Source organism: Vipera ursinii (genome assembly GCF_947247035.1).
Source record: "Vipera ursinii genome assembly, chromosome: 10".
NCBI lineage: Eukaryota > Metazoa > Chordata > Lepidosauria > Squamata > Viperidae > Vipera > Vipera ursinii.
In genome coordinates this window covers 20,020,341-20,045,797 of record NC_139520.1, presented here as the reverse complement: position 1 = coordinate 20,045,797, position 25,457 = coordinate 20,020,341, and the positions used below count along the sequence as shown (strand labels likewise).

The window sequence follows — 25,457 nt, the reverse complement described above, 5'->3', positions numbered from 1 at the left end:
GGTTAGAGTCCCCCCAAATATTTCAACTGACAAAGTTGTTTTTGAAGAGCCCTTACTTTTTCTGACTCAGTGACTGTATGACAGACCAAGCTACAAACCATAGCTACACTTTAGCTAAGCAATTCCGATTGCACTTTTAGAATGGTGCATCACACAAACTCAAAAAAAAAAAGATGAGCTAATTGAGTAAAGCATGTCCCAAAGGGGCTTTCTCAAAAAGCAACTAACTGGATTTTGTGTTTCCTTGAAAACCATGTCACTCAAAAGCCTACATTCCAGGTGAATCTTAATTTCCCACACTTGCATGGAAGATGTAACCCTTGCCGGACATCCAAATTTGGCAAACTCGAGAGAAAGTTAAGCGCGTCTAATTCTTTATTGTTTCAAAGAGAATTATTCATGCTCCTCACTTACATAGTTCGGTGGGTGTTTTTTCCCCCCTCTCTTGCTTTAAAATTGCTAGTTCTTCTCTGATCTTTGCATGGCAGGAGTGTAGAAAAAGAGATATGCTTCTCAGAAAACACTTTGATGGAGCTTATAATGAGTGAAGGAAAAGAATATCATTATATATGTCATCCAGAACAGTGACAATATGAAGGCTCTCCCTTGGGTTCTGCTTTGTAGGTAGGTTTGTGAAAGACACTAGAAAGTCACATGATGCAATTTGTGGAATTCAACAGTTTCTTTTTGGGGTCGGAGAAGGAGGAGGAGGAGGAGGAGAAGAAGAAGAAGAAGAAGAAGAAGAAGAAGAAGAAGAAGAAGAAGAAGAAGAAGAAGAAGAAGAAGAAGAAGAAGAAGAAGAAGAAGAGGAAACAGAGCAGAATGATGATTGTCAGAGACGAACTAGAATTTATCCTTCTGTTAATCTTTGAGGTATTGGGACATCACAGAAAAGGCTAGGGATATAACAACCTGACATCTGTTCAAGGAAGACCAAAAAGAAAAGAAAGATTTTTTTAATGTGAAAGTTAAATTGGGCTTTAAAAAAAAAACTTTCAAATTTGGCGGAAGATTGTGGTGGTCTCAATGCCACAGTTCAAATGAACTCCACACAATGTGAGGGATAAAACAAGCTGTGTGCCCACACACCCTGCGAAGGATTTCCACCCAGCTCAAAGTCACATCAAAAGACATTAGAGGCACAAGGGAAATGTTTAAAAGCTTGTTCGGTCTTCCTTTTACAGCTAATGTGGCCTTTACACGGGAGATTTCTGGTGAAAAACTCATTCCTGCTGGAAAAACAATGACACTGCCTCCTGCCAGGGAGCTAAGTGGAAGAATCAGAGAATGGATCACTCATCCTTTCTAATCTCCTCATTATGGCTTCCTTGTCATCCAAAATTATAGGTCTGTGAAGGTACCTGGTTTAATTGTCTTCTAAGTCACTGTCATATCTTCTTCTTTGCTAAATGCCACAGTAGAGAAATGAAGGCTATCTCAGTTGTTCCTTTGCTATTTGGTTACATCATCGGCAGGGAATATTTTAATTAATTTGAAATAAAGGCCTTGAATCTTTTGCCTCTTATAAGACTGAATTCCTATAAAAATGTACAGAATATCTTTCCTCCCCTCTCCTCTCCTCCCCTTCTCCTTCCCTTCCCTTCCCTTCTCTCTTCCTTCCCTTTCCTTTCCCTCTCCTCCTCTCTCCTCTTCCCTCTTCTCCTTCCCTTCCCTCCCTTTCCTTCCCTCCCTTCCTCCCTCCCATTATCAAAGTAACCAACTTAAATCTGTGTATTCCTAAGTTCCACTCTCCCTTAAAGTTGATCAAAGGCAATAAATATTCTTAATTGGCAATTTCCTGAGTAGATGTAATGCTGGGTGTTTTTTTTTCTGATTCTCTTTAATTTTGGGGTATCCATCCATGCATGTATGATGATTTTTCTGTTCAGTCTGGATCTCTTGATGGTCTTTTCACACCCTTTTACAACCTGGAACTTGTAGCTCTTCAGCAGCCAAAACTGCCTGAATCCAACTAAGTTTGCCAACCAATCCTCTCCTCCATCTTCAAAACTCCAGTAAGAGTTCTCTCTTCCTGCCAACTCATCGGCTTATTTTCAACTTCTTTTCTCAAAATGTCTAGCTTGAGAAACTCTCCTTGCTTCTGAGAACCTTATCTCTTTCATTCCCTTCTATTTTCCCAGACTGAGCTTATCAACTTTATGTAGAGCTTGCATGTCAGGGAGATCACACGTTAGGAAGGCAGACAGTGCTTAGCTGTCTTATTTGAAACTTGACTCATTCCCTGGATCAGGGCGCAAGCTGTTGTTGTTGTTGTTGCTGTTTTCAAAAAGATGTCTTTGATTTCTTAGCCATTTCCAAGAAAACTAATTAAATTTCATCTTATGAAAGGAATCTAAGGAACTGCACTCCCCAAATAATAACAACCAAACCCCATACTTAGATGGGGCCAGGATTGGTTGGCCAGGAGAACAACTAAATTATTTCAGTTGAGTTTAACATTCAGTATAATTAATATGATTATTGGGGGTGAATTGATAGATCTCACTTCAAGCCAAATAATTGCTTCAAATTATTCATGTGATTGATTCAGCAAGAATAATCATGAAAAATATTTGGAAGTTTCAAATATAAACCAAATTTGGTGGCTAAATGACTCTGGGTGATGGCCCTGCAGTTTTCATGGCAAGATTTTAAGAAGTGATCTTCCTTCCTAAGACTGAGAGAGAAGGACTGGCCCAATGTAACATAGATGGCTTTGTGATCTATGGGGGAACTAGAACTCACAGTCTCCCAGGTTTTAGCTACACCAAACAGATTCTTGTGTAATAGCATCAGTGTTAAATCTTTTGAGCATTAAATCTTAACATATGGTCTTGATCCTTTGCACCTGACATTAATTAATCTAACCTAAAGCTCAGTATTAAATTGGCATCACATAAGGTTCAACAATATTCAAGAGGAGTTTGACTTGAATTTGTGGCAACGTAAGAAATCTAAGCTAATGACATGTTTAACTCCATCCTCCAGCTCTGCCTGCTCTTCTCCTACAGTGTATATGTGTATGTATATCACACCTGTTAATAAAGTTAAATTACTGGGGAAAATGTTTTTGCAAATCCTGCTGCATCATTTGGTATTATGGAACAGTCAACCTGACTTGCTTTGACTTTTTATAAGCCAAATTTGAACCTGAGTAGGCCTTTCTAGAATCTTCCTGATGATTTCCCTAGACATTAATCGTTACATATGCATCCGATGCTACATCGAGTGATATAAGTTAAGTGGAATGAAAAGAGGGATATCCTTCTCCATCAAAGCATATGTTCCAGTGAATATTCAAATCTAATTTCTTCTGAAGGTTTTTTTTTTAAAAATTAAGCCTCTGTAGATTTGGATCCCCCACTACTTACTTTAGAGACCTTTATTTAAATCAGATAGGGCTTTAAGGTTAAAAGGTAAAATGAAGTCCAATTAATTTGCACCATTTATTATGCACTCCAAAACTCCTTACATTTAATTGGAAGTAAAACCAATTAGTTTGGTATCCACAAGGGTGTATAAGTTTATAGCCTTGACTGCATAATATATGAACAATTTCCTCTGTGATTCAGTAACTTATCTCCTGCAAATAGTCCGATTCTTTTGTTAACACCTTAGTTTTGTTCAACTTCTAAAATGAAAAATTCTATTATCGTATCATTGTGTGCACAACTAATTTATGCACATCATCAGAAATGTTTGATTTATGTTTGTTTCCATCTTACCTTTAAAGAACCAGATTTTTCTTTTCTGCCGACAATCAATACCTCTGCTGTATCTTTTGCCCAGGCTGACTGTGCACGGATGACTAAAGCTCTCTCAGCATCTGATAAATTTCTCAGTGCAACTAAAGCTCCATTGGGTTCCACCTTGAAGTCTGGGCTTGAAACTTCAAAGTTCAATTGGTGATTTTCTTGACAGTCATCAAATGCCACTAAGGGGGAGGGAGAGAGAAAGAGAGAGAAAAACAAGGTCAAAAGTGTCCATGAAATAACACGTCATTGATAGCTAGTTGGCTTACATTAGAAGCCTTATTTGAAACATTACTGACCCAATACTTTTCAATTTTAATAATAATAAACCTTTCAAAAATCTATCAAAAGTGTTAGCACTGTATTGTGATGATGGAAGTAGTCAACAGTTGAGAGAAATTGTAAACAGTTCTCTAACAATGAACAAGAAGGAAGGAAGGAAGGAAGGAAGGAAGGAAGGAAGGAAGGAAGGAAGGAAGGAAGGAAGGAAGGAAGGAAGATTGAACAACATTTTGTTGGAAAAGTCCAAGGTTTCAAGTGTATCAAAATTTTTCGGAATCTTGAATTTATCTTCTCAATATGTCAGCAGCTCTCCAACACTATATAGCATGCTAAAGTTGCAAATCATAGTATGCAAACCACAATGGTTGTTATCACATTAATATATAATATAATCTTCAATACTATTCTCTGTCTATCCAACCTGGTTTTGGATATCAATCACAATCTTGTTTTTAAACTATATAACCTTTTATCATTTAACAGCAATGCCACAAAACATGTTTCAATGTCAATTGTTGATTCAGAAAGAAAGGTTTGATGGTTAGGTTCATACAATACATCCACTCCACAACAAAAGAAAAAGCTTTATACAATATATGAATTCATCCCACCTTAAGTGCTTAAGAGCTATGATAAAGACAAAATGAAAGGCATCTTCCAAGCATGCATACAGATTGAAATTTATCCACCAAAACATTAACGGAAACTAGATTAAACATACTTGAATTATAGCAACTACTTTGGGAGTAGTTACTCCAGGTTTATAACGCGAGAAACAGCAGGCTTGAACAAAATGTTTTCAGTAAATAATTATGGAATAATTGGTTTGGGCCAGGCCTGGCCATCTAAAATCCTTAAGGCTAACAAAAGCAGTTTGGGGTAATAATTTTGCTTCATATTAAGAACCAATTCTGTTGGGTTGATGGAAATTACTGTAGGATGATTGGTTTCACAATCAAAGCGCCTCCCTAAATATATGAATTTCCACACTTCAGCAGTGTGATAATTGTTATTGTGCAGACTACTGTAATTACGTTCAGCATGGGCTTTTCTTTATGGAAAGCTGATCACATCTACAGCCTTCAGAACCATCTCTAATGGGCAGTTGAGTTTTCAGGGGCTCATAGATGCAGAATTCATGAAAACACAACTTACTTGTGTGACACCCCCACGGAAATGAAAGATTCTCTAGTAGAGAATTTGCTGAGACCTTGGCACCTACAGGGAAGATGGATAGATTCCAGTATAAAACTTGATGAATCAATGCTATTCAATAATTTTAGGCTGGATTGATCCACCTTTTGAATGAATTCAGAGCAACATCCTACTTTTGATGGCAAGCTCCATTACAAAATCCATTAAGAAACTCCAACCTATTTCCCATTTTCTTGCGCTCAAGGGATTTTGGACTTCAACTGTCCTCATTCTGAGACAGCCCAAGATGACATTTGGGTCTTTTAGGGTCCTTGAGGATATTGTATGGATTCAGTTGGCAGCGCAGTATGGTTCTCAGAGTGTTAAACAAACAAGACGGCACTTGACTTGTGATGTTGACACAGAAATCTCATACCGTGAGGTCGTTGGTGCTCTCTGAGCTTGGTTGTTTTCCTGCAGACGTTTTATTACCAAACTGGGTAACATCAGTACTAGAAGAGAGTGGGGTTTGCAAATTCCATTTTTATTTATTTATACTTCATATTTTATTTATTTATACTTCATATTTATTTATTTATTTATACTTCATATTTCTTAACCACCCATTCCCTTCTAGCACTAATGATGTTGCCCAGTTTGGTAGTGAAATGTCTGCAAGAAAACAACCAAGCTTAGAGAAGACCAAGGACCCCACAAATTCAACTCTGGGCTACAAACAATGTCTTCTATCAGTAAATGTAAATGTTGCTGCTTTTAAGGCAATATCAATGAAATCTGAGGAAGAAGAGAGAGAAGATTCAAGAGAGGTTGAGCTCCGGATGGCGCCCGACCTTCACTCCTTCCGACGCGATCTGAAGACCTACTTGTTCGAACAAGCCAGCCTGGCCTGATGGGTGATGGGTTTGGGTTTTATTATTGTTTTAATGTATTTTAACTTATGTTTGCCCTGTTCACCGCCCTGAGTCCTTCGGGAGAAGGGCGGTATACAAATAAAATTATTATTATTATTATTATTATTATTATTATTATTATTATTATTATTATTATTATTATTATTATTATTATTATTATTATCAAACTTTTGGCCCCTCACATTATTAAAACACAATAGAATAAATTTAATTGAAACTGGACACATATCCACCATGAAATGTTGGGTGCTGAGAGTGATGGGACTTTTAATGGTCAGGTTCTTCAAAGGTAGTTAAGGAGATCCACTCACTATTATGGAGGACATAACGAGCCACAAATCCTAATCAAAAATTAAATACAGTATGAATAATGGGGAGTCTTTACTGGAATACCGATTCTCCTTGCTGAAAATTCAGCTCACACACACAGTTATCCCCCAGCTGTAGCCATATCCAAAAGTTTCAGTTCTGTGCAAGCAAACAGTTCATTTATTGACATCTATATGGTTCTTTGGAAAGTCATTTCTGCCAAGTGAACATCTTTATTGTGTTTAATATGCCGTATGGTCTAGAACGAGATCCAAAAAGCACGATGGAAAGCGTGGAGGCTGTGCCAAATATTTCCTAATGGGAAAAAGAAAAATCCAAGCAACCTATATTTCATGAAGCCTGCTGCTTAATACCTGCTTTGTTAGCATAAGACCTGATGCCAGTCCTTTCAATGAACTTCTGAAGTAAATATAACGTTTATCTCCCAGCAAATAATTCGTGTGCTACCAACTTATTTACTCATTCCTGGAACACTGATGCAAAATCCAGCCCATGTAACCACATTTAAATGACACAACAATTGTTAAAATCCAACACAACTTGATTCTGTTAACATGTCTATGGAGATTCTCAATCATCCAGGTCACAGTTGTCCCAAAAGTGCTTTTCCAAAAGGCAACCGAACTTTCTTGATTTTTCCTTGAAAACTTTTCGCTTCTCACCCAAGAAGCTTCTTCAGTTCTAAAGAAGCTTTCTTGGATGAGAAACAAAATGTCTTCAAGGAAAAACAAAAACAAAGGAAGTCCCGTTGCCTTTTGAAAAATTACTTTTGGGACATTCTGTTAGCATGAAATCCAGATATATACAGATGTTCCAGTGAGGTTTTGGATTCCATCTCATGGAAGTGAAATATACATTGTTTTCTATAAGCCATGATTAAAAACTACCCAAGAAAATGCATATTAAAAGGTACAGTTAAAAATCCATCTTGTTGAACCATTTCCATTTCTATTGTTTTAAGTTCACTTTTTTGTGATGCCCAGAAAAACTTGGTTTAATTCCAAGAATCTCTCTGGAATTAAATAGGAAGAATTGATTGGTGGGGGGTAGTTATTAAAACTTAAGGGTGAATTCAACTCCTGAGGCGTAACCGCATAGCAACCAAGGGAGAAAATGGGATGTCCCTCAGTCAGAGCTGAAGAAACTTCTTGGATGAGAAGCAAAACGTCTTCAAAGAAAAACAAGAAAGTCTAGTTGCCTCTTGAAACATTTGGGATATCTGTTTCTCTCAAAATGGTTTCCACAAATGGTAATCACAACAATGACATTTTTCCTCAGACTCACGGAAAATCTAAAGAAAATATGGCCCCTTAAAAGCAGCAGAGGGCATTAAATCCACATGAGGTCCAAATCATTTCTGAAGTGTGCACAATCCTGATGTTCAAGATGGTGGTTGAGACTTCACAGCCAAATCCTGCACACTTTTTATAGGTGTCACACTCACAATACACCTCAAAATGCTTTAGGGTTTTGATTGTGTGGCCTTGGCCACCATCTTGGATTTTCACAGATATCTGTCTAATATCTATGTAATTTCCATTCCTTTGTTTGCTTGCTTACTTTTATTTTAGTAAAATTTATTTGTTTCTGCTGCTTCTCTCCTGCCTCCACATCACCCCTAAGTCCCACATTCTGTGAAAATCCTAAATAATTTTTTCAGGTATTTGTACTGAAGGAGAAGATGGGGGTGAGGGGCCACTACCTATGAGGAGAACAGATGTAAAAGAAATTTGCAACATCCATAATGTCATGATCCATTGCTGCAATGGGACGCCGCAGATGGCAAAAATGAGTGGAATATATTGATTTTTTTCAGCCGCAATAGTTTGTAGCAGTTCATGAACATTTGGGAAGTCTGAGAAAAATATCATTCAGGAAGAATTTTGAAAGGTTGCCTTGAAAACAAGGATGCTGGGGTTACATCATGCCTTCATAATTGTAAGAATAAAAAATAGGGTATTTGTCTCTGCGTCGTTTCAGCGGTTTTTCTGTTCTGCCTGGATGCTTAGTGTATGAACTGGACTCAGGAAAAGGTATCTTTGGAAGATCTTGACGCTTACAATAAAATGGAAAATGATGTTTTGACAGATGCCATGTCAAGCTGCTTAAGACTTTATACACCTCTACAATTGAGACAGTAGCTTCCACAAATCAGCAAAGTAGCTCTGTTGGTACAGGACAAATTCAATGATGAAAAAAGTAAGTTTATACATTTAGGCAAGAAAAACCAAATGCACAGGTAGAGATTAAGTGGCACCTTGCTCAATAGTAGTAACTGTGAGAGGGATCTCAAAGTCCTAGTGGACAATCACTTAAATATGAGCCAGCAGTGTGCTGCAGCTGCCAAAAAAGCCGACACAGTGCTAGGCTGCATTAACAGAGGGATAGAATCAAGATCCCATGAGTGTTAATACCACTTTACAATGTCTTGGTAAGGCCACACTTGAATACTGCATCCAGTTCTCATTGCCACAATACAAAAAAGATGATGAGACTCTAGAAAGAGTACAGAGAAGAGCAACAAAGATGATTAGGGAACTGGAAGCTAAAACATATAAAGTAAGGTTGCTGGCATTGGCTATGTCTAGTTTAATGAAGAGAAGGATTAGGGCTGATATGATAGCAGTGTTTCAGTATCTCAGGGGCTGCCCCAAAGAAGAGGGAGTCAAGCTATTCTCCAAAGCACCTGAAGGGAAGACAAGAAACAATGGATGGAAAATAACCAAGGAGAGAAGCAACCTAGAACTAAGGAGAGATTTTCTGAGAGTTAGAAAAATTAATTAGTGGAACAATTTGCCTCCAGAAGCTGTGAATGCTCCAACACTGGAAGTTTTTAAGAAGAGACTGGACAGCCATTTGTCTGAAATGGTATAGGGATTTCTGCCTGAGCAGGGGGTTGGAGTAGATGATCTCCCTTCCAACATTATTATTATTATTATTATTATTATTATTATTATTATTATTATTATTATTATCATCATCATCGTCGTCGTCATCATCATCATCATCATCATCATCATACGGGTTACTCTTAACCCATACTAGATATTTTCTGGTTTCATGTGTTGCATGAACCCTACCTATTTAAAGGTAGTCCTTGACTTATGACAGCAATTGGGATCAGGATTCTCTTTGCTAATCAAGTTGGGGGTTAAGTAATTTGCACCCAAGTTAGCAATCTTTGTCGCCACATTGTTAAGTCAATCTCTGCAGTTGTTAAGTGAATTGCATGGTTGTTAAGCGAATCCAGCTTCTTCCATTGACTTTGCTTGTTGTAATCCAGCTGCAAATGGTGATCATGTGACTCTGGGATGCTACCGCCATCATAAACACATCAGCGCCCAAATTTTGATGACGGGATTATGGAGCTGCTGCAAGAGTCTTAAGTATAACTGGTTTTAAATCACTTTTTCTGCCAGTGCTGCCGTAATGATCACTAAACGAATAGTGGTAAGTCAAAGGACGGCCTATAGTTTTTTGTGTAATTCTGTGTACCGTGCAAACCCAAGATATAGTTGAATTTGGAATCAGGTTATTTGTGTGAAGGCAGCCCTTATAAGCCATTTAACACCCTCCCCAAAACACACACACACACACAAATTATACCGGTACAAAGCAGTGCCTCTTGCAATTCAGAGTCAAATTTCAAAATGGCACAGATTAGTATGTAAGCAGCAGAGTATTGCAGTTTCTTTTAAAAACAACATCAACAACAAAAAAACCCACTTCTGTCTGACTCCTTTTGCAACCCACAAAAGCAGCCGATGCCTCTTTGCAAGGAACATTCTTTTTAAAATGGCACAAAAATCTACGGGAAGGCTATTTATTCAACATTTCTCTGAGAAAGCATGGCCCCAAATAAAAGGCTTTGTCAATTCCCACCTGCCACACGATACCGATGTATTATTTCCAAAACACTTGTTTGTTCTGCTGATAGAACATGATTCATCATTTGTGTAGCACAATGAAAGCACAAAGTGAGTAATACTCTGAGGCAGGCCTGTAATATCTTTGGCCTTCTTCACCTCAGAAGGAGGGGAGAAATACAGACATTTAAAGAAGTGTGGGTAAGAGACGTGTCTCCCTGAAAATAAACATGATTGAATTTCCATAAAGATTCGGTTTTCATCTATGCTCACTATCGGCCTTCTGCCAAGAAACACTCGCATGGCGTGTGTTTGGAAGCATTAGTAGCTACTTGGATCATCCTTTTTCTATTTAGCATGCGTTCACAACTGTCACTTTTTTACACAAATATTTCCCCTGCATAGGAAAGTACATCATTCCTACCTTGGATATGTGGCTTGGAAAATATCTCTGACTCCAAAAGGATGGAGCAGGTGGGAACAAAACTTATCTCTGTTCCTACTTTCAGCCTAAAATTATGTTTCGGAGGTGGACCAAACATACATCTGAGAGCATTCAGGAGCTGAGTTGTTACTCTTTTTTCCCCTTCTGCATTGTAGCTATTTAGTGGTGACTGTGTGACAGTTAATAGCTACTAAAAGGCATAACTTTTGTTTGAATATTGACTCCTACCCTAGGATCAGACAAATGCAACAGCTCAGAACAATGCCATTAAAGTTGTGCCATGTAATCTTTCTGTTCAGAGTCATTCCCAACACGGTTTTCTATTCTCATCAAACATTGCCTTTGATAGTCCCTGACAAAGACGTGGGTTTTGTTTTTTTCACATTTCTAACAAAAGATCTGCTGAGGGGGCAAGGAAGAGTTGTCAGTCACAAACACTGAGAAGGGAATAATGGAAATGAGTCTACGTATACTCAACACAAGCACACACAGGCATGCATGCACACAAAGAGATCATCTGGCTAACAAAGCTAAAAGTTGTCAAATGTTTTTAATGCTCTGATTCATGTTGCTAAATAGGGCCTTTGAGCAATGTGATGTCTAAATTCTGAAGTGGAAGATGGAGGGTGAGTTTCTAGGGATGAGCAAACATTTTAGTACCGACAAAGGAGAATATTTGCAAGGTTGAAATGAAGTGTCCTTGGTGCTCTCTGACCTTAGTTGCTTGTTTGCTCAGAGAGCACGAAGGACTAAACATTTTAGTGCCATCCAATTTCTACTTGTCTTCCTTCCACCGAGACCTAAATTTCATATTGCCTTGATTAAACAATACGAACTACTGGGATCAAGGAAGCAGGCCTTCTTTGCTGTGGTGCCTACATCTGGACAGCTTCTCCTTAGAGGTCTATCGTATCAGGAAGATGTTCAGAAAGTTAATAGAAGCCTGTCTATTCTCTTTGGGCTTTGGAGTAAAGTTACTCTACGGTTTTCTTCTTTCTCATTTCGAAATTGTATGCTGCCCAGAGTCCTGTACAATTAGGCAGTCTCTGAATTATATAACTAACCAGTCAGCCAATCCACCCAAGAAATAAGCAAACAAATGAAAACCATGGCCTTGAAAATCAACGATCATCGGGAGAAGCACAATGCAAAATCATTACAGTCAAAAAGTTCAGTCAGATGATGAGAGAAGATAGAACAATGAGTGAGCAGATGCTTTCACACTGAGGTTGCTATCAAGGACAACCTGGATGAGTCTCCAGGGAGCAAATTACATAGCCTAAATTGGAAAAGGGCGTGGAATGAAAGGAAATGTTTAATAAAATATTTATTTTATTTATTTATTTAGTTATATTTATATGGGATCCTTCTTCCTCTCTGTTCCCTTTCAACCCCCAATAAACTATAACAATAAACTATTCCTTTCCTTTCCTTTCCTTTCCTTTCCTTTCCTTTCCCTTCCCTCCCCTCCCCTCCCCTCCCCTCCCTCCCTTCCTTCCTTCCTTCCTTCCTTCCTTCCTTCCTTCCTTCCTTCCTTCCTTCCTTCCTTCCTTCCTTCCTTCCTGGATCTTACTTTTCCTAACACCAACCTTATGGAAATATGGAGCCAAATAGTTCATAGATTCATAGAGAATTTAGTTCTTTCAACTTCCTTCTCATTTAATGAAGTTCTTCTAACCCTGAATTACCCTCAAAGGAGAAGGTAAGTCTCTCTGTCCTCCTCTAATAGTTACTTCTTGACCTCATCAATGGAGAAGACTTTAACCATCTTCCACCAGCGTATTAGGCCAGAGAGCTATTTGAATAATATCGTCTTTCTTTGGCATTAGAACAGTCTTAATGATGATTATCCCTCAGGTAGTTTAAAAAGATAAGATATTAATTGGACTTGGCTTGTCGTTACTCATGCTTATAAACCTTTTTAGCGAGTGACAATGTGTCTACATGCTGTCACACTTCTCATTTGGGTGGCATTTTGCTTCTGGCTAAATATACATGATCGTAGTATCCACATAATAAATGTTGGCTTACAGGGAAAATTAGTTGGTGCGGAGGGAGGAGGAGAAGACATGTATGATAGATTCATATTTGTGATCTCAAAACAAGTCATGACTTTGGCCTTTGACCTCTTGAAGGAATGCTTGCTAATGAAATGGCTTGAATGGAAAGAAGTGTCAAAGAAATAGTCATTAGACGACAGCTTTGCCCTCAGCAAATATGTAATAACTTGATCTTTACAAGTACTGTAAAGGTGTCTCCATCCATCCATTTTCCTCCTCCTCCCCCCTCCAGAATTATATTTTTAAAGACCAGTAGGGTTGAAACCGAAGACACTCTAAATTTCCTAATTGGAAGAAGTTGAAATGTAATAAGCACTGTATTTCAGAACACCCTCAGAATGTTCCCTGGTTATTTCTTAAAGGTTGTCAGATTTTTACATGTAATCTTTAAATTGTTAAAGTATTTCTCTTACAAACAAAGCTCTAGTTTCCATATTTTTGATGGGAAAAGGAGGGAGAAAAGAAGGAATGAGCTGTAATTGGTTTTTCCCCTCCCCAGGTTTGTACCGGAACATAATATCAAAATGAAGGCAGACATTGTCACATCTGACTCTCATTGATTTGATGGCTCATCTCATCCGAAGTCCATTGACTAAGATGCCTAAAGATGAAGTCAAAATGAGTAATGAAGGTGAGATGCACTTTGCAATAACAAATGGCAGCATGGCTGTTGGTTATGTTTTGGCTGGCATTTTTGGAAGCTTCAATGGAAAACAAGCTTAGAAAGGAATTAAGGTATTGTTGCAATTGCTTTTTCAGCCCACAGAAACATAACTGGCCTTGCACAATGTGTAAACAGGTAAGGCTTATATAATAGTGATTTTTTTTCATTACAGTGCCTGTATATCATAATCTGTGTGTATGCGATGTTCCAGGTGATGGGTCCAATTTAATGTATGTTCATGCCCACAAGTATGTTTGTGTGTGTGTGTGTGTGTGTGTGTGTGTGTGTGTGTGTGTGTGTATACAGATATATAGATATATAAACTACCCTTTTAATTTAAATTAGTCTTGACAAAAGAGAACAGTCAATTATTCACAGGAATGCCTTAATCTCGCATCCAAAGGATTGGCTAACCGGAGGTATTTGCAAAGAATTAAGATGTAAGAGTTATTTGTCTTCTTTCCAATGAGTTCAAGGAGAGAAAGCCTGGTGGGAGGCAATGGTGTGAAAGGTTTCTTTGCCCATTTAATTTTACAAACATGGTAAAAATGCAGCATGTAGCTAAGAGTCCTCTGTCTTCAGCATCTGGAACTCCAGAGTGTACAGCCTCTGGCCATGCAGTGGCCATTTAACTATTGGGACTAAAAGCTGCTGATAGACCTTTGCTCTGTCTACACACCAGGCTGAATTCGTCCAAATAGCATCACTTTTTCTGCGTGGCCAATAGGTTGCCTCTGGGAAAATCACAAGTAGGGAAGGCATGAATAAAATGGCCTGTCTTGCTATTGTTCTCCAGGTAAAGGTATGTAGCTGATGTTTACCACTTTACAAAGCCTTAGCATGGCCAAACGTGGAATATTGCATCCAGTTTGGTCACCACAATATAAAAAAAAAGATGTTGAGACTCTGGGAAAAGTGAAGGGACTGGAGACTAAGACATACGAAGAACGTTGAGAGAACCAACTGATTTTGCAAAGCATTGGAATGCAGGATAAGAAGCAATGGAGGGAAACTAATCATGGAGAGAAGCGAGCTACATCTGAGGAGAAATTTCCTGACAGTGAGAACAATTAACCAGTGGAATGGCTTGCCTTCAGAAGTTGTGGGTGCTCCATCCCAGGAGGCTTTTAAGAAGAGATTGGACCGTAATTTGCCTCAAATGGTATAGGGTCTTCTCCTGCTAGAGCAGGGGTGTTAGACTAGATGACCTCCAAGGTCCCTTCCAACTCCCTTCCATTGTTAAATAGCAATGTTCTATGTTCAGGTTCTACACAGCTATTCATCTAAACTAAATCCATATGGCATGCCAGCAAATTCTACAAGATGCCATAAATAATCTTACTGCAACTCCAACTAACAATATCTTAAGGGAAATGTGGCTTCTTCTTTCCATTTTCAGAAAGTACACAACATTGGTAGTTGAATCTTATTTTTTTATTGGTTATGGGACCCCTTCCCTGTTTGATGACGAGGTAGATTAAGAGATTCAACTAGAAAGATACAACTCTGTTCTCCCATCAAAGGGAGAGGACCTCTGAAATTCTCATCTGCTTACTAAAAGGATGAGTCCCTTGGAGACCCCAGCCCATGAAGCAGAACTGCAGACTGAATTGTGCATTGGATACCTTTGCCATGTCTGAATCTACCTGTTTACTAAAAAAAAAGGTTAATCTATTAAAAGCCGCTGGTCAATTGCCCAATTAACTTTGAAAAGATGGTACTGGGAAACAAATGAGCCAACAAGAAAACCTCCAATTGTTAATTATTGCTAGCTATAAGACTATGTAGATTCCTGTTTTCGCAGTTAGGACATATTCTCCAGTGTTGGGTCTACAAATGTGGGATTTGCTCTTTGGTTTAGGTTTCAGTAGATTTCAAAGTGCACAGGTTTGTTTAAAACAGCGACCAAATTTTTCTTCTAAGAGCAGAAAAGAAAAGCCACAAGCAGTTTATCATTTCTGCATAATGCTCTGCGGCCAATTTCAATTTGTGTTTAAATAAACCAGATATTGCTGGACTCATTAGCCTGTCACCTATACAGCGGCAGGCATACAGCACTAATATAGACTAAAGAACTCCATTTGACTCAATTGTCTCATACAATTATATTACAAGAAGTCCATGTTGCCTACCACCAGTGGAATGGCCATTAACGGAGTTAAATTGAAGTGTATTTGTGCCTGTAGGTAAAGCAAGAGTTAGTTTCATGTCCATTAAGCTATCTATCCCCTTCATCTTTTTCATCTGGCATAAGTTGGTTAATTCCAACATCCATGTCATGAGGTCCGACCACATTTTCATTCATACAACTGAGTCACACTTGTCAGCTGCCAGCTGCCAGAGCAACTAGTGAATAGCTAAACTTTATTTTAACTTTATTGTTTATCACTTATATTACAAGAATCTCCCCAGGCTGTTTGACTTTTCCTGGGAACAACCAGGATTGTGGGGGAGGTCAGGTTTATGCCAATGATTCCTGTGCAACGACTCCAAGCTAGGTAGATCCCTCTCGCTGTAGCCTAGCTGGCAGTTTCCCAAGATTTTGCTTAATGTAGGTGAAAGGTAAAGACATACAGCAATTTTTTTCCCCAGAATCTCAGCTTAGAGACTCAGCTTGAGGTCATCAATACCCAAAACAACGTCTCTGCCATGGAGCTACAACCTTTCTTAATTTTAATTCATGGCAGTTTTACTTATAAGTCCATTCTGATTTTATTTTGTCTTTTAACTTGCCGCACACACGCACACACACACACACACACACACACACACACACACACACATCACAGTTCAATAGTTTTGCTTGCAATCACACTCTTTTTTTCACAAATCTTGTCTTCCATTGCAAGAATCTCTTTTCATCAACTTGATGCCAGCATCATGTAGAACATAAAACAGCTTCTACTTAGTACAATTGCTTCTTGCATATTAAAAGCACACCTCATTCCCAAAAGACACCTGAGGGAAGCAGAGGTTTGCTAAACATTACCTCTCTTGTAACTCTCACAGCTTTTCCCCAAGCATTTTTAAAAAAAAGAAATTAATTATGTATAACTCAACATTACACTAAGCATCTAACACTTTTCATTAAAGCTGCATGTATTTCATTTTAAATTGGACATTGCATAGCGATCCTTTTCCTTAACAAGCCTTTCTTAAATACAAGGTAATTTCTTCCAGAATTTATAGAACTGATATCCCAAATATTCTATTCTTTCCCCAGCCATTTTACTAACTCATCCTCAGTACATTTGTTAGTAAACAGCAGGCTTGAGTGAATAATTTATAATCATTCCACTAGTTAATTTAGGTTTTGCTTTTCATCCATTAATAAGATCACTGTTAATTTATGTTGCCCACCCACCCTCTTTTCAAAGAGGCATCACTTCTCCTTCAATTATTCATAAATGCCTGGCAATATTTAATTTCCATTCAACAGCTGCGGGAAGGTTTTTGGAATTATTCATGGTACATATTTTGCTTGATCAGTACTCTTGGTTATAAGAACCCTAGATCAAAAGTGTTTGAAACTAAATTCCTGGTCATCACTCAAAAGGAAGAAAAATGAACTAGAATATACTGACTAGTTCCCACCCAGTGTCCCAAGGTCAGAACCTTTTGGAGTGGCCTGAAAAAACATATGCCATAAATCTAATTATTATTGTGGATGTCATAAGTATAATTGTTGTTGTAGATCAGGGGTCTTCAAACTTGGCCCTTTGAGGACTTGTGGACTTCAACTCACAGAATTCCTCAGCCAGGCACTCTGGATGAGGAATTCTGGGAGTTGAAGTCCACAAGTCATCAAAGGGCCAAATTTGAAGACCCCTGTTGTACATGCTGGTAAAGAGGAATTGGATTTTTTTTTCCTTCCTCTCATTTACTAACCTTAATTTTCCAGCATGAAAGAAGAGATAAGGATTTGAAGAAAACTTAGCTAGATTGGAGGGAACAAAGGTTTTCTTCTTGATATACATCGGGAATGTTTTCTTAATAATAATCTTAATACAAGTTTAAGGGAATGGTTGGTGAGTTCTGACAGAAGTACTAATGCATATCAATTTTGTCTTTTTTAAAAAAAAATAGATGTGGACAGTCTTCAGCCTAGAAAATCCTGAGCAGCATTCTTAACTAAGATACTATCACAATCTTTCCATCGGAGACAAGCACTGGATAGGTAAAGCTACTCTGGAGAATCTCAAGGTCAGGTCAATATTGGGGCATATATGTTCTGCCTTATCAACAGCCATTCTCTAATTCAGAGTTTCTCACCCTAATCTTAACCCTAACCGTAACCTATGGCTGGCTGGAGAATTCTGGGAGTTGAAGTCCACACATCTTAAAAGTTGCTAAGAAACGTTGCTCTAAGTACAAATCTCTGCCCACCTATGGATGCTGTCCATGGTCCTGAATATCAGTACTGTGAGCGTGAAAATTTGTTATCCCAGCTTGTGGGTTGGTTTCCAAACATTTTGTTACCAGGCTAGGTAACAGCTTCAGCAGAGCTTAGGGGACGTCAGTGTCGATGTTCTTCTGTTTATAAGGGCTTCATGTGGTCAGTAGGTCTTCTTTTGGGTCAGGTGTAGGTGTGTCAAGTGAGGGTCTTGTAATGGGTCTTGTGACGGATCAGGTGTGAGTCATCAGTGAAGTCTTGTGATGGGTCTTGTGATGGGGAGGTTACATCAGGTGAGGAACATTGGGAGGTGAAGTGATAGTTGAGGAGAGCTTGTGTGGGTTAGTTGAGGGTCAGTGCTGTCTCTGGTTGACTGTGTGGTTGATTTGGATTCTGAGGGGTCCGTAAGCTGCTTGTAGGTCAATGTAGGTCATGTTACAGCTTCAGGGTTACATGCCTTTTAACTGCTCAGCTAGTTCAGCTGACTTGTAAACCTTTTTATACAGGTCATGGATTTGAAATATGGAGTCTGCTGATCAGTTTTCTGGACCAGTTGACCAGTCTTCCTGTAGCTCTCTCCTTTTGACCGCAAAATGCAAACAAATCCCATCTAATATCTCAATGGTTCTCCCGATGCCACCGTTTTAAATCCTGCTCTACGGCCTTCTTTTGTTAAGCCTCTAGAGAATTGTATAGTTCAGGAAGGCTGGGAAGTCCACAAAACTGCCAGAGTAAGAAATTAAAATGATTTTTGTTATGAAAATCAGCACAATGGCAGCTAGACAGTGTTCTCCAGCCTTCATCCAAAGTTATTCTGTTTTTCAGTTTCTTCTGGAGGAAATAACTCTGTTTGGTTTTGTTTTTTTCTGGGTTCAGAACGATTCATGGCAATTAATGTGCTCTTTATTGATTTTTTTTTTAAGAGAAGCTGCATACAAGAGGGCAACTACTTTTAAGGTCCTTTTGTTTGCCAGTCCAGCCACCCATCTCTGCTTATTTGCCTCCATTGTGTTCTAAAAGGTATACAAAACCAGACAGGCAAAACTGCTTTATTATTTACATAACTTTCAGTTGCCAACCTGGTGATTCTCCACAGAGAAGGAAACCACAAAAGAGAAAGATAATGACGCTATTTAGTTAGATGCCTATTATTGCATCCTTAGCTAAATAGTCTTTATAGCTTTACTCCATTACAGGATGTGCCTCCATTGTGTCTCTCAATTGTTACTCTCTGCAGAACCTTCTACACTTAAAAGCACTCTTCTCCTCTGTGTAAAATAAACTGCTTTCTTATCATTTTTTTTGTTTTGTGCTTCACTGCAACCCTTTAAGCTTTTCCCATGGATTTAGACAAGCCCTTGATGCATTTGGTACTTATCAGGAATAGAGCAACCTCTGGCCACCATTGTATCCCCCCATCCTTCATCCTTAGTTTTATCCTTAGGAGTTGTGAATCAGTGCAGAAATAATGGTTTTTCAGTGTTTCCGTGTTTCTTTTTTTATATAAAAACATAACTTTTATTAAGAATGTTGATTATAATGGTAAAAAAATAATCCAGGGAGTCTTTGAGTTATGACCACAGTGGACCCCAAAATTTTTGCTGCAGAGTGAGACAGTTGTTCAATGAGTTTCTCTCCCTTTTGCGACCTTTCTGGCCACAGTTGTTAAGTGAATCACTGCAGTTGTTAAGTTAGTCACACGGTTGTTCAACTCGAGGCCCCTATCTAAGCCCAGCCACCTCTCGGAGTCCCAACAATTGGGCTCGTCATTAAGGGGAGTGTGGAAACAGGCGGTTGGTCGTGCCCAGGAGGGAGAAACTCCCCTGAGGGAATAATAATAATAATAATAATAATAATAATAATAATAATAATAATAATAATAATGATGATGATGAGATCCAAGCTCACCCTTGTATTTGGTTGAATCTTTCTAGATAATAATAATGATAACTTTATTGTCACTTTGAATGTACACCAATCAGCATACATCAAAATGAAATTTCATTGCATACAGCTCTCAAAGGGTCACCACCTCCGATATATACTCCTTGTTCGTGGCCCGCTCAAATTTCACATTGTCCATTTTAGTCTCTAGGGAGTGAACGATGGCAAACAGGACAGATGGAAATGGGGCTCCATGTGGATTAGCCCTCAAATTGGCTTGTATTCTGACAACCTCACCTTCTTTCCTTTTTCTGATCCTGACTCTTCCACCTTTTCCTTAAAGAGGCCTTGCTTCTTTTCGCCCCTGGAGCACGCTGCTGCCGCCGCCACCAACTCCTCCAAAACCCTCTCTCTCTTCCTCTGGGCCTGCCGACAGCCTCATCCAGTTCCTTCGCTCCATAAGCTCCAGGTCCTCTCTGCCTCCTCTGGAAACAGCCCTGATTTGCAATAGAATCCATCACTGGGCCAGCAGTCAGATCTTGCTGCTGGTAGAACAAATTCAAACAGCGCCAACGACTTTTAACGGTCTCACCAGCAGTTCCAAAACAACTAGAAACTTGCCAGGCCAGCAAAGATTGTTGGTCGTATGTCGTATGTTACCTTAGTTCCACCATGTTGCTCAAACACATTAAAATCTTCCTGATCATGTGGCCTATAGCCCTTACTATCCCTCCCAAAACTATTTGCCTTCAAGAGCCAATGCAGCTGCAGCCATTCCAGGCGCCGCCATCTTAGATCAAGCTCTCCCTGTGGAAAATCAAGCGTGGGCAACCTTCAGGCCTGTGCAGTTATTGCTTTTGTGCAAAATCCCATCCCACATCTTGCAAAGAGGAGACCGTTTTATAGAAGCTGTGCCCTCGGGTGAGGCTTGTGCTAATTCTGCCTCTTGTTCCAATAGAAATCCAGCTGTTTGCCCACTCAGACGGACCCGGGAAGCTCTACTTTGGCAGTGATTTAGTAAGTGCTTCCGTTTTGTTTTGAATTTTTTTTTGTAACACAGTAGGCAGGGAGGAAAGCCACCTCTCTGGCCTTTTTATTGACTACAAAATAGCAGAATAGTTTCAGAGTAATAGCGGCCATTAGGAGGGAGAATAGGAAATAAAATAAACTTTCATTGCTTGAGTAAAAGCTTGGAGTCCTGACTGTGCTCAATCTGAACTCTTTTGAAAACCAATGAAGGATGCAGGCTTTGCCCCTCCTTGGTTCCATTTGCTAAGAAGCAGGTTTTAAATTGATCTTTGTAAGCCCGTGCCTCTTCTGTTTGGGGGTTTTGTTTTGTTTTTTTCAAATTCTGGAACAGTTTGGAGGGCTTGAAACAAATCTCCCACCTTGCCTGAACAGAGCCTTGGTGGAGCAGTGGGCTAATGCCTCCTTAAGTAACACCAGCTGCCTGAAATTAGTGCAGGTTCGAGTCCCACCAGGCTCAAGGTTGACTCAGCCTTCCGTCCTTCCCAGGTAGGTAAAATGAGGACCCAGATTGTTGGGGGCAATTAAGCTGACTTTGTAATAATGCCGCTTGGGGTGTGTGTGTGAAAGCCCTAATAAGCAGGCATATACATAGAATGAAGGCTACTGCTAAGCTTGTAAGCCGCCCTGAGTCTTCAGAGAAGGGCGGGATATAAATGGAATTAAAATAAAAAATAAAAAAAAATCTGAGCTTGGGTGCCCGGACAGGCGTGTGTTTTAACAAAAAGAAAAACAAAGAGAAAACTTTGCCCCAGACACACACACGTGCACATCAGAATTTCCAGAGGAAAAAGTTTAGCGACTCATTACCTTCTGCCTACAGCAATTATCCCATAAAAGATCTTGCCAGTAGCAAAGTTTGAAATGTGAGGATGTTCTTGCACAGAGGGGGGAAAGTGGTATCAATCAGCCATAAATGATTTGCCAACTACTACACATGACCCAGGTCCTGTTTCACCTACCCTCTGTTCCTACTCCAAGAGTGAGTTCCTTATTTTTAGTGCCGATGCTTAACTTTTAAGAGCATTGATCAAGGAGAGATGCTGTGGAACACAAAGCAGAAGGTTGAGGAACACAAACATGCTGTTCCCGTTCAATTCTTGTGGAAAGAAAAGCTGCTTATTAGCTTTAGAAAATAAAGGCCAGGGAGGGAGATCAAATCACCTTTCAAAGAAAGCTATAAACAGATCAGCCTCTGTTCAGGCTCTATTTAGTCAATAGGAGTTTAACCTCACTATCTTTATCTTTCCAAAAAGAAAAAAATATATATGCAGGCACTTGTTTTGAATGGTAAAAGCTGCCTTGGTTAATGCAAAGAGATGGATGGATGGATGAAAAGTAGAAAGGAAGTAAGGACAAAGAGGGAAGGGAAGGGAAGAAGTTAGATGCCTGGTCCTCTAGTCCAATAGTCTGTTCTCACAGTGGCCAACAAAGAAATCAGCTAGTCTCCTAGGAGAGCTCTTTCAGAGGTAGTCACGTTGCCATCAAAGCTAAGAGCCACTGATACCCATAGCATCATTAATTGGTCCAACCCTTATTGGAAGTCAGTCAACCTGGCCGCCATCACTCTATCTCATGATAATAAAGGTAAGGAAAGAAGCTTGCAATATACGCAATGGGGAGAAAAACAGAAATAAATTGTGGTCAGATATGAAAAGTGGGTATGGCTTTCCAAACACTTTAAAACTATATTAGCATCAGGCGATGCAAAAGAATCACCTTTAACTACAATCCACTCTTTGGCCCAATGGGGAATTTCACTCTTTGATGTCACAGCCAACAGCTACTTCTTAGCCTCGGTCTCCTTTCTGTTGAGGGTTGTAACCTCAATCGTGCCTGACAGACAAGCATGCAGGGATAATAAACTAGAAACTGTGAGCAGAAACAGTGAGATGAGACTGAAGGCTGTCCTTGGCAAGAGAGCAAAAGTCTTCTAACAGAGGAGTCTGGGCAAGACCACACAAGAGAAGAACTACGGGTGGATGCAGGAGCTTTTGGCCTGAGCCCGCCTCTTCCTTCCAAGTTCTGAAAATTTGCTTTCCCTCAGGCAGAAGCCTCTGTTTAACTACTGCGTTCTCAGGGTGTTTGATGCATTCCTTGGGATGTTTTCGAGTTTACCTTCTTCTTCCTTTCTCATCTGAAATCTTGGGTCCTTCTTGCCCTCAGAGTTCGAAGCCCAATTGTACTTCAGGAGAATAACTCTTTGAGGCAAGTCAGGGAGAAAGAACATGTCTTGAAATTACCACCTGAGCTTCCTTTTTGAGTAGCTATTTGTATGTGGCTTTTCTTCATGTACAATTGCCCTACTGCTCTTGGTCTACTCCTTTGCCTTCTCCTTGTTCTGTTAATGCAGGTAAGTCCTTGACTTACAACCACAACTGGAATCTTTGGTGGTTGACCAAAGTGGTTATTAAGCAACATGTCATGTGGCTGCTTCACTCAGTGACTGCAATCCCGGCACTCCTGGTGGTGGTGGCTGAGTGATCTTCTGGGTTGTTAAGCAGATGGAGTCAAACAGCTGCTTGCCAGAGAAACTCAGCCCAGTGTGGGGCTGAAAGCCTCCAGAAGGCAGTCCTTCCATCCCAAAGAGGCTGGCTGAAAAAGATCAGCAGTCTTCATCAGTCTTCCAATATTGAGAGGCTGTCACAAAGAGGAGGAGGTCCACCTATTCTCCAAAGCCCCTGAAGGCAGGACAAGAAGCAACAGATGGAAACTAAACAAGGCGAGAAGCAGCCTAGAACTAAGGAGAAATTCCCTAACAGTGCGAACAGTTAATCAGTGGAGAAGCTTGTAGGTGCTCCTTCTTGAAGCAGGGAGCTGGATTAGAAGACCTCCAAGATTCCTTCTAACTTTGTTATTCCGTTATTCTAATATTCTGTTATTCATTTCTGGGGGGTGGCTGCAAACGCTCACTGCTGGTTCTTTTTAAACCAACCCCCCATAAACCAGAGGTAGTCCTATCACTCTTATGCAGCAGCTATAACAGAATCCAAACAAAGGCGATGCTCCTTAGTAAAACCTGAGCAACAGCTTGCATACGCCAACCCAGTTGCATACTTTTGTTGATATAGTTCATGTAATTTATAGGATCACACCTACCTGGGAAATCAGGTACATGTGCTTTCCCCATTGCTTGGGCTGTCTATAGAAATGTCAAGAAACATGAGCATGGTGGATGATGGCTAAGCTACAACTGCTGTATACATTCACACCTCTCACTTACAAGCCGAAAAGTGTCGGAAAATAAGCTGAGAATAATTAGGTAAGAACATCACGTATCAGAAAATGTGCTCAATGAATTCTTGCAGACAAAACAGAGAAGGTGTTCAAGAGGACATTTAATTCCTTTTTCCCACAACCAGGAAAGTATTGGGGCAGAGGTGTGGGAGCTTAAGAATAATAGTCTGCAACTCCATTCTTGTGCAATGTGAATTTGCAAACTCTGCCTAGGAAAGCAACTCGGAAAAAGGGATGGGATTCCTACCCCTTTAGATGTTGGTCAGTCCCATGGGGAGGGATGCTGGGAGCCATAAGTCATCCACTGTTCTGATCCTGGCTAAGACAATGAGATGAGCGGCCTCATCAATTGAAACAAGCAAACGGATAATAAAATAAACTGATAAGTTATTAATGGTATTTATGGAAAGGTGCAAGCAAGGCTAATCCAAACCCAAAGAAAATCAATAGGTCAGAAACAAGCCAAGTGGATTCCAAAGCTCTTCTGGAGAAAAAATTATTGATACAGGAGGGAGGTTTGGCAGCAGCTAACTGCTGAGCTAATCATGCAAGCCTTTGCAAACTTGCAAAGAAGAGAAAAGGGAAAAAAATATATATGAGAAAATGAAGGACTTTAAATTATTTGGAAGGTATATGAGCCAACCTCATTCACAGGTAGTCCTCAACGTACGACCACGACTGAGCCCAAAATTTACGTTGCTAAGTGAAGCATTTTTAAGTGAGTTGTGCCCTATTTTATGACTTTTCTTCCCACAGTTGTTCAGTGAATCATTGCAGTTGTTAAGTTAGTAAGCCGGTTGTTAAGTGAATCTGCATTTTCCCGTTGACTTTGCCTGTCAGAAGGTCCAAAAGAGGGTCACATGAACCCCCGGGGCATTGTGACTGTCATAAATACGAGTCAGTTGCCAAGCATCTGAATTTTGATCAGGTGACCCATAGGGATGCTGCAATGGTCGTAAGTGCGAAAGACTGAGTAATTGCTTATTTGTGCATTTATTTAAATATTTAATGTTTAAATATTTATTTATTTCTCAATATAATTGAGAAGATAAGGGATTGAGAGAGGGAGGGAAGAAGGAAGGAGGAATGGGGAGAAGGAGGAGGAGAACAGAAAGAAAGAGATAAAGGAAGGGAGGGAGGAGAGAAGGAAGGAAGGAAGGAAGGAAGGAAGGAAGGAAGGAAGGAAGGAAGGAAGGAAGGAAGGAAGAAAAGAGGGGAGGGAGGGGAGGGCGGGAGGGAGGGAGGAAGGAAGGAAGGAAGGAAAGAAACAGGGGAGGGGAGGGAGGGAGGAAGGAAGGAAAGAGGGGACGGAAGGAGGAAGGAAGGAAGGAAATAAAGAGGGAAGGAAGGAAGGAAGGAAGGAAGGAAGGAAGGAAGGAAGGAAGGAAGGAAGGCCTAATTTTTTTTAAAAGCACATGGTCACTGTAATCAAAAAGAATGGCTATAGTCTTG

At 39.7% G+C, this 25,457-nt stretch overlaps 1 protein-coding gene across 1 annotated transcript in view; it reads right to left on the bottom strand.

Moving 5' to 3' along the window:
• The window catches only part of CDH13 (cadherin 13), a 388,341-nt gene that overhangs the window by 228,208 nt on the left and 134,676 nt on the right, over positions 1-25,457 (bottom strand). The window contains exon 3 of the mRNA XM_083370604.1: positions 3,726-3,934. Coding sequence (XP_083226730.1) covers positions 3,726-3,934 — 209 coding nt within the window. The remainder of the gene's footprint in view (positions 1-3,725; positions 3,935-25,457) is intronic.